This window comes from Geotrypetes seraphini, chromosome 3 (assembly GCF_902459505.1).
Source record: "Geotrypetes seraphini chromosome 3, aGeoSer1.1, whole genome shotgun sequence".
In the NCBI taxonomy this organism is placed as follows: Eukaryota; Metazoa; Chordata; class Amphibia; order Gymnophiona; family Dermophiidae; genus Geotrypetes; species Geotrypetes seraphini.
Genome location: NC_047086.1, coordinates 81,687,347 through 81,702,443, shown reverse-complemented (window position 1 = coordinate 81,702,443; position 15,097 = coordinate 81,687,347). Strand labels below are relative to the sequence as shown.

The 15,097-nt window shown below is 40.5% G+C and overlaps 1 protein-coding gene across 4 annotated transcripts in view; it reads left to right on the top strand.

Annotated features, from left to right (window-relative positions):
- The window catches only part of EIPR1 (EARP complex and GARP complex interacting protein 1), a 265,677-nt gene extending 262,667 nt beyond the window's left edge, over window positions 1-3,010 (top strand). For 3 of the 4 annotated variants that reach the window (XM_033935623.1, XM_033935622.1, XM_033935624.1), the window contains one exon: window positions 1,303-3,010. In XM_033935623.1, coding sequence (XP_033791514.1) covers window positions 1,303-1,477 — 175 coding nt within the window. In that variant the 3' untranslated portion in view covers window positions 1,478-3,010. The remainder of the gene's footprint in view (window positions 1-1,302) is intronic. The other variant, XM_033935620.1, reaches the window with a different exon arrangement.
- The last annotated feature ends 12,087 nt before the right edge of the window (window positions 3,011-15,097 follow it).

Here is a 15,097-nt window from a genome sequence, read left to right as displayed (position 1 = left end):
GTATGGATGTTGATTGTGCTAATCAGATCTTTTCCAGTTTTGAAGGAAGCTAAAGCTATACTTTTGGTAGTTTTTCATATCATGGCAGATGGAATTTAATGTGAACAAATGCAAAGTGATGAAAATTGGGAAAAATAACCCAAATCATGGTTACCAAATGCTAGGGTCCACTTTGGGGTTCAGAATCCAAGAAAGAGACCTAAGTGTCATAGTAGACAATACCCTGAAACCTTCTGCCCAATGTGTGGCAGTGGCCTAAAAAAGCAAACAAGATTCTAGGAATTATTAAAAAAGGGATGGTAAACAAGACTAAGAATGTTATAATAACTCTGTATTGCTCCATGGTGCAACCTCACCTTGAGTATAGCATTCAATTCTGGTCACCATATCTCAAAAAAAGATAGAGCAGAACTAGTAAAGGTTCAAAGAAGAACGACCAAGGGGATAAAATGGATGGAAAGACTAAAGAGGTTAGGGTTCTTCAGCTTAGAAAAGAGGCAACTGAAGGGGAGATTTGATTGAAGTCTACAAAATCATGAGTGGTATAGAATGGGTACAAGTGGATCGATAGTTTTACTCCATCAAAAATTACAGAGACTAGGGGGCACTCAAAGAAGTTACAGGGAAATCCTTTTAAAACCAAAAGGTGGAAATATTTTTTCACTCACAGAGTAGTTAAGTCCTGGAATACATTGTCAGAGGGTGTGGTAAGAGCAGTTAATGTAGCTGGTTTTAAAAAAGTTTTGGACAATTTCCTGGAGGAAAAGTTCATAGTCTGCTGGTAAGACAGACGTGGGGGAGGTTACTGCTTGCCCTGGATTGATAGCATTTCTTAGGTTTAAGTCTAAGGTCTCCTTTTACGAAGCCGCATTAATAGTTTCTACCATGAGACATCAAGGTAAATACTCCAATGTTCAAAGGAATTTTATGAGCTTCGGAGCATTTACCTTGCTGGGCCACGGTAGTAACTTCTACCGCAGCCTTGTAAAAGTCAGCGTTAAGTTATTGTCATGGGCAGAAAATGTTTTTCTCATTGGGGCTGCACAATAATTCTACTGCTACTTATCATTTCTATAGCACTAGATGTATGCAGCACTATACATTAACAAGTAAGAGACATTCCTAATGAATGGAGTTTACAATCTAATTAAAACAGACAAATAGGGCAAATAGGGATTAGGGAATTTCTCACAGAGGGAATGACATAACAGACATGGGTACTTTACAAATTTTAAGATTAACATTTACTTTGCTTTACAAATCAATTGCATTTTTTAAACTTTTCTTTTATTTTTATTGCAGAACTAAAGAGCCACTACAGGATAGTATAATAGCCACCTATGAAGAACACGAAGACAGTGTGTATGCAGCAGAATGGTCATCTGCCGACCCATGGCTATTTGCTTCTTTAAGTTACGATGGGCGACTTGTTATTAATAGAGTTCCCAGAGCACTCAAATATCATATATTATTATAATCTTTGAGTTATTGCTATTGCACATTGTTGAATGTTTAACCTTTCCTGATATTTGGAGACATTTATTTTGCAAGTACAGTTGGTCTGTGAAGGAGCTGTCTACTTTTTTTATTCTTTGTGTAAACGTTGAGAAGTAGATTGGTGGTACACCTGGTATCTCATTTCTTTTTTAATTTGTTCTGTGAGAAAATTGAGAGATAATTGACATTCACACTATCTTGTCAAAAAAATGCACGAACCCGCACACAAGTGATAAAACAGCATAACCCATATTTAAAAACAATCCATATTAAGAACTGTAATGAAAAATTATGTATAGACCTGCTGAAATGTAATATTATTTTGAATATTGCCCTTCTCTCTTAATACAGGTAAGACTACATGCATTGTTTAATATTATGTGTGGCCTAGCCCATGAGGAAAAGAGGATAGGTTTAATTCAGGGTAGAGATTATAGAAATTGTGATTTTAGTTTCCAAATCATTGTACGTACTTTCTGGCCTGCACTTTGCTAGCCTGTTCTCATGCGGGTATAAAGTCCAAGGGAGTGTGTTCGCTACCAGAGTTTTCTTTTAAAACTTCCCTCTGCTGACCTCAAGCTATGATTACTTCTATCAAGATATGTGTAATAAGCTTCATGAGAGATATTATCTAAACTAAAAGAATAATTACTAATCAAAAATCAGTGAGCAGAAACAATGTATTTAAAGGCCATTGGATATTTTTCTTATTAATGACAATTGTTTATATACATGTCTGTATTTTTTTGTTGTAGATATTATTTTACTTGTGCATTATGGGGTTAATTTTATAAAGCATTTTCCATACATATAACATGATTGCTATTATAAATTGCATAAGAGTACACATGTGCTATGAGTATAAAAACATATGCCAAGAACACACACAGACATTCTTTGGGACATAGTTGGGTGTAGCTGGACCAGATGTGTGTACTAGGTACAAATGCCTTTTATAAAACATTTTTATACACAAGCTCAATTGCACCTTTAGAGCAGGTGTAAATTTTGTGTGTGGGAATTTGTATGCATTGAGTTCTAAGAGTCTATGTTGCACATATAAAATATTCTAATCTCTCCACTAAGTATTGCATCAACTTGTGAGTACACAAATATATTTCCTTAGGAAAGAAAAAACCTCAGATCTTTATTTACTAGGATTTATTTACTGCCTTTTTGAAGAAATTCACATAAGGCAAATGTACACCAATAATCTCAACATAGATAATTTCAGCAGAAACAATATTCAGATTATAGCACAGTATGCTACTTACAGTGTCAATACAATGCACAATAAAGCATCTTAAAAGAGCATAAGATGTAAGCAAAGGTGGAGCAAGTACAGATAATATGCACCACACAGAGGAACCAGACCACCTTATCAACCTATATTAATTGATTTATCAATTTATAACAAAAGAATGAAAAGAAGTGGCATAGATAACTAAAGAAGTGAAAAAAGCGATAGGAGAAAAGAAAAAATCATTCCGAATGTGGAAAAAGGACAAAACCGAGGAAAACTGGAAAGAGCATAGGAAGCATCAGAAAAAATGTCACCGTGTGGTTAGAAGAGCAAAAAGAAAATATGAAGAGAGGCTAGCCAAGGAGGCATGAAATTTCAAACCATTCTTCAGATATGTTAAAGGGAAGCAGCCGGGAAGAGAAGAGGTGGGACCTCTGGATGATGGAGACAGGAAAGGTGTAGTGAAGGAGGTAAAAGAAGTGTAGGATAGACTAAACATGTTCTTCACATCCAGCATGCCGGAACCTGAAAAGATCTTTAAAGGTGATCAGGCAGAAAAGTTAACATCCATGGAGGTAAGCCTTGAAGATGTGCTCAAGCAGATAGATAGATTAAAAGCTGACAAATCTCCAGGCCCGGACAGAATCCACCCTAGGGTATTGAAAGAGCTAAAAGTGTAAATAGCGGAGTTACTACAGCAGGTTTGTAATTTATCCCTGAAAACAGGGATGATTCCAGAGGATTGGAAGATAGCAAATGTTACACCCATCTTTAAAAAAAGGTTCAAGAGGCAACCTGTAGGGGTGTTTCCTTATGTGCACCTGAAGGTTAGGCCTCTGACATCATAAAGCCTGAATCATCATTTAAGCCTGAACCATGCAAGAAGAGAAAGAAGAAAACATCTTTGCTGTTTATGATGCCTGATGCATTCTGGGTATGTACCAGAACTGTATTCTAGTCAAGGACATCCAGCTATGCCTACATGCTCAGCCTGTGTGAATCTTGGGGGAGTTATATCTCCTGTGCTGGTCTTATCTAACAAAGGTGCCTCTGTTTCACAGCCTGTGCAAGACTTTATACAAAAAGGTTATTCATCTAAGTTATGTTTCTGGATTGGTCCGGAGAGGTCATCTGATGAACCAAGTGGAATGTGCTTGATTATTAATTTAGTCTGTGCTAGGATGTGAGGAAGCTCACATCTTATCATAGTTGTTTTCTGTACATCTTCTATAATAATTAAGATCTGAAAAGTTACCTCTTGTGACTCTCTGCCAGAGAGAGAGATAACTGGACTTTTAAACAGATCTGGATTCCATCACATAAAGGAAACCTTTGCTGACAACCTAATTTACAGCTGTTCCAGTGACTAACGGACTCTTGTTCCTGTACAAAGAGAATTCTTATCTTCAGTGCTGAGTAGAAGACGTCTTCCCTTTCACCTGATTCTGTACTACAGCCTAATCGGATGGTGAGAATAAGGAATTATATGTCTTTTCAGCTGGGTTAGAGAGAGAATTTGATTGTCTTTGGGACAAGGTTACTTAAGTACCTGTGGTGATAAGCTATATTTTTAGTTGCTGCTAATCAGGAATTATTGTTATAAGGAATTATTTAGTGTGTGTAAGAATTAGTTTTACTCATTTATCTAACAAGTGTGGTGTGATAATTATGTACTGAGTTTCATATATGTATTCGGATATTTTGTGAACAATAATTAGTTATTATTTACTGTTGGCTATGAATTATATTTTTATATTTCTAATAAAGTATTTTTCATAGCCTGGGTCTCTGTGTCATGTAAGTAGGCAAAGCTTGCTGAACCTGGATGAGATATTATGGTCTTCCCTAGAAAACTAAGACAGGCACGTAACTTGTTTATGTAACTGATTAGTACAACCATAAATCTTACTACAGACCCAGGGAACTACAGACCGATAAGTCTGACATCAGTTCCGGGGAAGATGGTGGAAGCGCTGATAAAGGACAGCATCGATGAGCATCTAGAAAGGATTAAACTGATGAAAACAAGCCAACATGGCTTCTGCAAGGGAAGATCGTGCCTAACGAACTTATTGCACTTCGAAGGAGTAAATAAGCAAATGGACGAAGGGGCCTCCATAAACATCGTATACTTGGATTTCCAAAAAGCCTTCGATAAGATACCCCATTAATGCCTGCTTAGGAAACTAAAGAACCATGGTGTGGAATGAGATGTACATAGATGGATCAAAAATTGGTTGGCGGGTAAGAAGCAAAGGGTAGGACTGAAGGGCCACTACTCAGACTGGAGAGGGGTCATGAGTCAGTACTTGGAGTGCTTCTGTTCAATGTATTCATAAATGACATAGAAACAGGGCTGAAGTGCGAAGTTATAAAATTTGCAGACGACACAAACTTTTTAGTGGGGTTAGGAATAAAGAGGACTGTGAAGATTTACAAAGGGACCTGAACAAACTGGGAGAGTGGGCAAATAAATGGCAGATGAAGTTTAATGTAGAGAAATGTAAAGTCTTGCCTTTAGGACACAGAAACCCGATGTACAGCTACAAGATGGAGGGCTGGTAATGGGTGAAAGTAACCTTGAGAAAGACTTAGGGGTACTGGTGGACAAAACAATGAAGCCGTCAGCACAATGCGCAGCAGCCTCAAAGAAGGCGAACAGAATGCTAGGTATAATCAAGAAAGGTATTAAACCAGAACGGCAGAAGTTATCCTATCGCTATATCGGGCAATGGTGCGCCCACATCTGGAGTACTGCTTCCAATTTTGGTCGCCATACCTTAAGAAGGATATGGCGATATTCGAGAGGGTTCAGAGGAGAGCGATGTGACTGATAAAGGGTTTGGAAAACCTATCGTATGCCGAAAGATTGGAGAAACTTGGCCTCTTTTCCCTGGAGAAGCGGAGGCTTAGAAGGGACATGATAGAGACTTACAAGATCATGAAGGGCATGGAGAAAGTGGAGAGGACAGATTTTTCAAACTTTTGAAAACTACAAGAACGAGAGGGCATTCGGATAAGTTAAGAGGGGACAGATTCAGAACCAATGCTAGGAAGTTCTTCTTCTCCCAGAGGGTGGTGGCCACCTGGAATGTGCTTCCAGAGGGTGTGCTATGACAAGAGTACGCTACTGGGTTTCAAGAAGGGATTGGATGATTTCCTGAAGGATAAGGGGATTGAAGGGTACTGATAGAGGATTGCTATGCAGGTCTTGGACCTGATGGGCCGCCGCATGAGCGGACTGCTGGGCGGGATGGACCTCTGGTCTGACCCAGCAGAGGCACTGCTTATGTTCTTATGTTATTATTGAGTGGAGCAGACTGTGCCAGTGGAAACCACTCTGCATTATCCCAACTCCATTTAATCATGGTTCAAAAACCTCCATTTAAGATACTGTAATGATCATTCAACAGTATAGAGTTAAACAAAAATACAGCACTTAGCTTGAAAAATCCCAATGGAGTGCACCCATTTCACCAACAACTTCGGAGAAGGAGAGACTCGGTGGGAAGAAGGTTCTGGAGCAACCCTGCATGCAGGAGGCTTCTAAGAGGCTGGTAGGCCTGCCCCAGGAGGTGCAAAGGAGATGACCTAGGGAAGTCACAGGTTTGTTTGATTTTTTGCCGGTTTTGAACCGCACCTGTGTTTGGGAGTGAGGGAGGGTGCGAAGGAGGGTGGGGCTGTTGGACCCATGATAGGAGGGAGGGGGGTTGCTGGACCCAAGATTGCGAGGGGGGTAGGAGGGGTGAGAAGGGAGGCGACTCGCGGCAGATCCTATACTGTGGGGGACAAGGCCATTCATCGCTCCACGGGGCAGTGAAAAGCCTTGTCCCCTTACCCGCGGCAACCAGTCCATTTTTTTCTCTCATTCCTGTGGGTTATCCATGGGAAACATTCACTGTGTCATTCTCTACTCAGTCTGGGACCAGTTTCTATGGAAATCCCCCCAGTGCTTTGGTCTTATGGCATGTCTCTTGAGCACAAGGCCTTGATTCAAAGGGGCTACTCTGATATAGTCATTGTCACTCTTTTGAGGTCCGAAAAGCCCTCTACTATGGCGGCTTATGCCAAAGCTTGGAAGGCTTTCTAGCAGTAGTGTGCCAGAGACCAGGTGGACGCACTGTGTGCTCCCATTTCGGTGGTCTTTAGCCTTATTGCAAGCCAGTCTAGAAAAAAGCTTGACAGTGGCTTCCCTCAAGGTACAGGTGGTTGGTCTTAACTTTTTTAGGGTGCACAGTGGTTCTAATTCACTTATGGCTCATCCAGATGTGATCAGATTTCTCAGGGGGGCACTTCACTTGCAACCACCCCTGCGACAGCTTTTTCCTATGTGGAATATTAATATTGGAGCTATCTTGTGAAGAACAGCTGTGGTAAGTTGTTGCCAGGAGATAATGGTCTTGTCTACATCGTCAACCACTGGATCTAGGTGGAACATGATTTCTTCCCAGAACTTCACAGGTATTTTACTTTGTGTCTCCCTATATGCCCTTGTTTTGGCTACTGACATTTTTACTTTGGGTACCTTAAGGTAAAAGGTAAGGAGGTGATGATCTGATCAAATGACTGGTTACCAGCTGCCATGATCAAATAAGGAATAGTTTAGTCCTTCAGATATGGCAGCAATGAAATCTATACGGTGACCTCCCTTATGTATTAGTACCGGGGAAAAGCCATTAAAGTTCAGTTGAGACAGTATATTCTTGTACACATGGACTTTGAGACTGTATTTCGATCTGTCATCTTCTGATACACTTGGGTTTCAAAAACATTATTACATTTCTTAATCCATAGGTCCAAAAAGATAGATAGATCACCCATCATGCTAAATTGAATGTTCTGATGGCTGCTGTTTAACCAAATCAAAAATTCATCCAAACTGGTCTTGTATCCTGTCCAGATCATAAAGACATCAACTATGATTCTCACCCAGAACTTAAACCTTGCTGAATATTGATTGTCATAGATCCATTGCTCTTGAAAAGATTGGCTATAGAGGGAGCCATACATGGTGGCTCCCATTGCCACCCCGGATATCTGCTGAAATATACGGTCCCCATTTTGAAAAAAATTGTTCTTCATCGCAATCTCAATCATCTTAATGATAAAAGATAGGGGAATAATTATTCCCTCTGCAGAGTTTTCCAGTTCACGATACATACTAAACTAAAAGTTTATATACCGCATCCTCTCCACGGAAGTGGAGCTCGGCACGGTTTACAAGAACTTAAAATATAAGAAGAGAAAGGAAAAGGTTTACATGAGCTTATATATAGAATGGAAGAGTAAGGGGGAAAATAGAATTACATGTTAGAGAAGAGCCAAGTTTTCAGTTGTAGAATCACCACATAGAGTTACTATGAAATATATCATAAATACTCTTTCCACTTGAGATAATTTAGACATGAAATCTGAAGTATCCCTTATATATGAAAATCTCTTGATTAGAAGAGGATGTAAAAAGTTTTTTCCCCAGCTGAGGCAATGAACAATATATGAGTGTTTGTGAGAATATATCTTTAAGAATGCCTTCCCTCTCTCCTCAGTCCTTCCCATGTTATCTCATTGTTTGAGGTCCTGAGGGTAGCAGGTACAGAGAAGAGGTGAGCACATCACATCTAGGACATGATGGAAACCAGGGATGTTGTAGGGTTAGTGTGTGGGGTACTTACATTGAACTCTGAAATGCCATCTCACCTTGCACCCACCTATAGTGATGCCTGAGGGATTCCAGGTCCTGGTTGATGTAGAAGTGTCTGCAAGCTGTAAGTTGGTGGAAACGGGTCAGGTGATGAACCTTCTTTGCTTCATATACATGATTGTTACTTGTGACATAATGTGCAATGCCCCATACGTAGCCTGAGAGAAATAGTGGCAGTTTGCTTGCAGAGAGGGTTTGGGGCTAACGGGGGGCTGATATCATTGAGGCCCCTTATATTAGTAGGCCACTGGTGTTATGTGGGCCCCCTGAAAGCTACTGAGGCCCTAATGAGCATAGGCTGCCTTTGTCTAGGGCTTAAATAGTGGAAGCCACTGGCTGACACCTCTGGAGGGTGCTCCTGATTAAGCACCAGGCCTTTAGGAAGACAGTGCAGGGGGACTATATCTGTAAATAAAATTTCTACCTTGGCATTTAATAACCTTGACTGCCTAAAGAATTCATTGGATAGAAGCAGCCCTCTCAAAAGAGTGTGGGGGTCTTGGCTAATTATATTCAAATATTTTTTTATTATATTCAAAGAGGTGCCACCTGTAATGGAGGCACAGCTCTACCAGAGTTTCCATCTCCCATGGGAAGTAATTAGGTTTCCTTCTTTCCCATCGTACATAAGAACATAAGAATAGCCTTACTGGGTCAGACCGATGGTCCGTCATGCCCAGTAGCCTGTTCTCACGGTGGCCAATCCAGGTCAAAACCCAAGAAATAGCCATACTAGTACCTGGCCAAAACCCAAGGCATGGTTTTGTGTCTGCCTATAACCACAGTATTCTCTCATATGTGAGTTGGTGTCTTTTATTTGAGCGATGTGCGAATTCCAGTGTTATGCCTCTTACTTCCATGGTAACATTCTGATGTCATCCAAGACATTTTCTAATTTAGACATCTTGTGGATCATATAATTGAAACTCTTAAGATGTCTACCTTAGACATCTTAGGGCTGTATAATCAAAAGTCTTGGATGTCCCGTAGAATGGGTTTTAGATGGTGATCTTTCAGACGTTCATCTACTTCATTTTTGAAATGTCCTCTTATTCTTGGTTGTCTTTTCGATTATGGGCTCTATTTTTGGTTATCCAACTCTGGAAGTCCTAATTCGGACTTAGATGTTTGAATGCTTCCCTCCTCTTTCCTATCATCAATGGCATTCCTTTCTTTTTAATGTTTATTTTGTTATTATTGTAAGCCACTTTGACCTTTTGCAATTGTGGGATATCAAATATTTTAATAAACATAAGATGATTTATCAATTACAAAGTATTTTATAAACAGCTAAAGACAATTTTGTTTTGAAAATTTGTTGCTTAATAAGTACTATGGGGAAACTTGATATTATACTATCCGGTGATAGCCTGGCTTTTATTAAATAAACTGTTCTGAACTCAGGAGGCTAATGTGAGTTTAAGTACCCCATGAAAGTGCCCAATGTAGATGTATGTGTTTTGCTTCCATAGCAAATTTTTCATTCTTTGCTTGCCATTCTTTGCATATACCTTCCAATTCTCTATGCTATTTCCTTTTATCATAAGTTGGTTCCTTCTTCCATTATCTGAAGAATGTTCTTGCTCAAAAACGGGGAAAAAATCTGTCCCCATCACTGCCCCGTCCCCGGCTCACCATCCCCTTCACCGCCCCGTCACCGCCATTCCTATTTAACATCTTCGTAAGAAACTTGGCTGAGGGGCTTCGAGGTAAAATTACATTATTCGCCGATGACGCCAAATTATGCAACATGGTAGGCAACCGCACAACAGATGAAAGCACAGTGCCCGACAGTATGATGCAGGCCCTATTCCTGCTGAAGCATTGGTCAAAGACTTGGCAACTAAGTTTCAATGTCAAAAAATGCAAGGTCATGCACCTTGGCGGCAAAAATCCATGCAGGACTTACACCCTAAATGGTGAGATCCTAGCAAGGACTGTAGCAGAACGTGACTTGGGGATGATCATTAGCGAAGACATGAAGACTGCCAATCAAGTGGAGAAAGCTTCATCCAGGGCTAGACAAATCATGGGCTGTATCCGTAGAAGTTTCGTCAGCCGTAAGCCTGAGGTCATAATGCCATTGTACAGATCCATGGTGAGACCCCATCTGGAATACTGTGTACAATTCTGGAGGCCGCATTATCAAAAAGATGTGCGGAGAGTTGAGTTGGTTCAGCGAATGGCCACCAGGATGGTCTCAGGACTCAAGGATGTCCCGTATGAGGAACGACTGGGTAAGTTGCAGCTATACTCACTCGAGGAACGCGGAGAGAGGGGAGACATGATCGAGATGTTCAAATATGTCACAGGCCGTATCGAGGTGGAAGAGGATCTCTTTTTCCTTAAAGGACCTACGGCAACAAGAGGGCATCCGTTGAAAATCAGGGGTGGGAAATTTCATGGCGACACCAGAAAATATTTCTTTACCGAAAGGGTGGTTGATCGCTGGAATAATCTTCCACAACAGGTAATTGAGGCAAGCAGCGTGCCAGATTTTAAGAAAAGATGGGATTGGCATGTGGGATCTCTTCATGGAGGTAGTTAGGGGGTGGGCCATTAGTGTGGGCAGACTAGATGGGCCGTGGCCCTTTTCTGCCGTCATGTTCTATGTTTCTGTTCCCTTCATCACCCCGTCACCGTCACAGCCATTCCGTTCACCGCCCCATCACCGTCCCCGCAGCATCCATATAAGCCTCAGTACTGCGAAACACCATGAAGACAGAAGAGAGTCCTGCCACTACTACTACTGCACTAAGAATCTGTTTCAATGCCTCTGCCCTGTAGTAAAAACAGAACATAAAATAAATTGACTTGTCATCCCTTGCAATGACGTGTCCCCCATGTTCACCTATAGCTCAAATCAGGTCAATTGTGCACAGTAAAAATGCCCACCTGAGCACATAGTCTTGCATATGCTGCAGTACAATCTGGAACAGGAGGATCTGGAACATGAGTGGTGTAAAATGGGTAAAAGTGAATCAATTTTTTTGCTCTTTCAAAAATTATGAAGACTAGAGGACACTTGATGAAACTGCATGGAAATACCTTTAAAACAAATAGGGATAAATATATTTTCACCAAAAGAATAGTTAAGCTCTGGAACTTATTGCTGGAGGATGTGGTAACAGTGGGTTGCGTAGCTGGGTTTAAAAAAGACTTGGACAAGTTCCTGGAGGAAATGTCCATAGTCTATTATTGAGATAGACAAGGGGGAAGCTACTGGTTATCCTGGGATCGGTAGCATGAAATGTTGTTACTATTTGGGTTTCTACCAGGTACTTGTGACCTGGATTTGTCACTGTGGAAACAGGATACTGGGCTAGATTGTCCATTGGTCTGACCCAGTTGGGATGTCTATGTGGCCACTTATCTTCTGTAGGGTCCCAACATGGACTATGTTTGACCAACTTCTGCACCAGGAAATCCAAACTTCATTTGCAAAAAATCAAATGACAGTGGCCCTCCATTAAAATACCTCCAACTTGCCAGTATTCTTTTTATATGTGGTCACCATCACTTTCAAGAGGGATTATTGACATGTGTCTGCAAATAATACCTGAAAAATGTTACTGTTTACATTCTGTTCTACTCAGGATTTGTACATCTGAAATTAAAGACGGTCATGGGACTTTTTGTACATTTTAATTAAGCAAGCTCTAAGAATATTGTTTGCAATGCATATTAGTTATTGAAGAAGCCATTTTTTCAAATGAATGACTTTGTAACTCACCGCTATGCTCACTTGCATTTCTATAACTGAGCGCAGGCAGGCAGTGATACAAAAACAGCAGATACCCGACCGATTGCAGCGTTCCGCCATCTCCCTCCCTCATAGTAACATAGTAACATAGTAGATGACGGCAGATAAAGACCCAAATGGTCCATCCAGTCTGCCCAACCTGATTCAATTTAAATTTTTTAATTTTTTCTTCTTAGCTGTACCCAGTACTGTGCTTGGGTTCCAACTGCTGAAATCTCTGTTAAGACTTACTCCAGCCCATCTACACCCTCCCAGCCATTGAAGCCCTCCCCAGCCCATCCTCCACCAAATGGCCACATACAGACACAGACCATGCAAGTCTGCCCAGTACTGGCCTTAGTTCAATATTTAATCTTATTTTCTGATTCTAGATCCTCTGTGTTCATCCCACACTTCTTTGAACTCAGTCACAGTTTTACTCTCCACCACCTCTCTCGGGATTGCATTCCAGGCATCCACCACCCTCTCCGTAAAGTAGAATTTCCCAACATTGCCTTTGAATCTACCACCCCTCAACCTCAAATTATGTCCTCTGGTTTTACCATTTTCCTTTCTCTGAAAAAGATTTTGTTCTACGTTAATACCCTTCAAGTATTTGAACGTCTGAATCATATCTCCCCTGTCTCTCCTTTCCTCTAGGGTATACATATTCATGGCTTCCAGTCTCTCCTCATACGTCTTCTGGCACAAGCCTCCTATCATTTTCGTCGCTCTCCTCTGGACCGCCTCAAGTCTTCCACCTCACCTTAGATGTAGAGTATGCCGGCTTTCTTTTTCGCCCAGCCGCACACGTTCAAAAAGCCACGCACGCGCGGCTGCTCATTTGTTCAATATTCTCCTCTGATGCAACCGGAAACAGGAAGTTGCAGGAGAGGAGAAGATTGATCAACTCGAGCAGCCACGCGTGTGCGGCTATTTGAACACTTGCGGCTGGGCGAAAAAGAAGCTGGAAAACTCCACATCTAAGGTGAGGTGGAGGGAGAGAGATGGCGGAACGCTGCGATCGGTTGGGTGGGGATCGCGCGATCCTTGATTGCCTCACTGCGGAGACAAGTCCATTCACCGCTCCACGGGCAGTGAATGGCCTTGTCCCCGTCCTCGCAGAGACCACTATTTTTTCTTCCCCGTTTCAGCGGGTTACCAACGGCTACTCGCAGCTAGCCGCAGGTAACAACCACCGTGTCAATATCTAATTCTTAACCTTTCTTGAGTCACTGACCCCTTTAAGAATCTGATGAAAGCTACGGACCCCCTTCCCAGAAATATTTACATAAACACAACTTTGCATGCAGTGAATATAATGTACTTTATTTATTGAGATTTGATTGTCTTATACAGATATGAAGTATTTAAACTTTAAAGTAAACAATTAAAAAAACCTCATTTTTTATGCAAAAAGTAATGGCCACTCATAATTATGAAATACAATCCTTTTGTGTAGATTAAAACAGATCTACTACCATTACGTTTTCTACTACCATTACTACAACTACATCTACAGTACTCTCGTTAGCTGTGAGAAAAATCAACAGTACCGGGCAATATAGTGAATATAAATGTTAATTTTTAATACCCTGAAACCCATCCATGGTCTCCCTAGGGGTCCATGGTCCCCAGGTTAAGAAACTCTGTTCTAACTTTTAATAACCTCTTTCATCTCTCTTTTTTTTTTAAGTTCAATTTTTTTATTGAAGAATAACAGAAAACAAATTTCCGGTAACATATAGTTCACGAAAGTTAAGAACATCCTATCACCATATCAGGAAGAATAACAATAGGCTATAAGGGATTAAGACAGTTGTATCTTTTGTAAGAAAGAGTCAATGGGTTTCCAAATATTTCTGGAGTGAGAGAAGGAACGAGATTGCAATTTGTCTGCAGCATGTTACTCAAATCTTTTTAAACATGCATAAAGAATTCCACCAAAAAGGAAAGTTTAATGAAGATGCGGATTTCCAGAACTGCAGCACTTGTTGTAATCCAACGGATTTCATAATATCTATCAGTTTTGGCTCATATGAGCTGTTAACAAAGTATGAACGCATAATAATAATATCAAATGATAAATCAGCAGTACAGTTTGAGATAGCACAAATGATAGACCATATTTGGGACCAGAATGACCTTCTGCCCATTTTTAAATACATGGAATATATCTTGTCTGGGCTTCCAGGATCGTACTTTTGAACAACAGCCACAACTGATGTAAATTTTTTACCTTTTTAGCTGCTCCTCTAAGGGCTCCTTTTACAAAGCCGCGCTAGCGGTTTTATTGCACGCACCGGATTAGTGTGCGCTATAGCGCGGGCTAGTTGGAAATCTACTGCCTATTCAAAAGGAGGCGGTAGCAGCTAGCTCATGTGGCAAGTTAGCTTGCGCTATTCCACGCGTTAAGGCCCTAGCGCGGCTTTGTAAAAGGAGCCCTAAGTTTTTGTTTTTGGATTTTTTTACCATTTGCCATTCGGATTTTTTTTACCATTTGCCATCCTTTTGAAAGTTAAATGCTATTGTATTGGATTTCCTGCATGTACTTAATTCAGGTATTACATTAAATTTGATCAGATTATGATCACAGTTATTAAGTGGCTTTTTGCACCAGATTATGTGGTCTATGTGTATTTGTTAGTATGTATTTAGGTTGTTAGTATGCCTTAAAAAGTTTGTGCATTAAATTGATTTAATGCATTCTAAATTACGAATTAGCATGTGTTAAGATAATTAGTGTGCATTAAAAAGTTTAATAAATATTTTTATGTACATTAAAAGTGAATGTGTGAAAGCAACCAATTAAATGTCCATAATTTGGGAAAAAGGCAAAAGGAACAGAAAAGTTTTGCCTTGTACTCATTCCTTCAACTATATGCTGTGCCACTATCTTTCTTCTTTCTGCCCT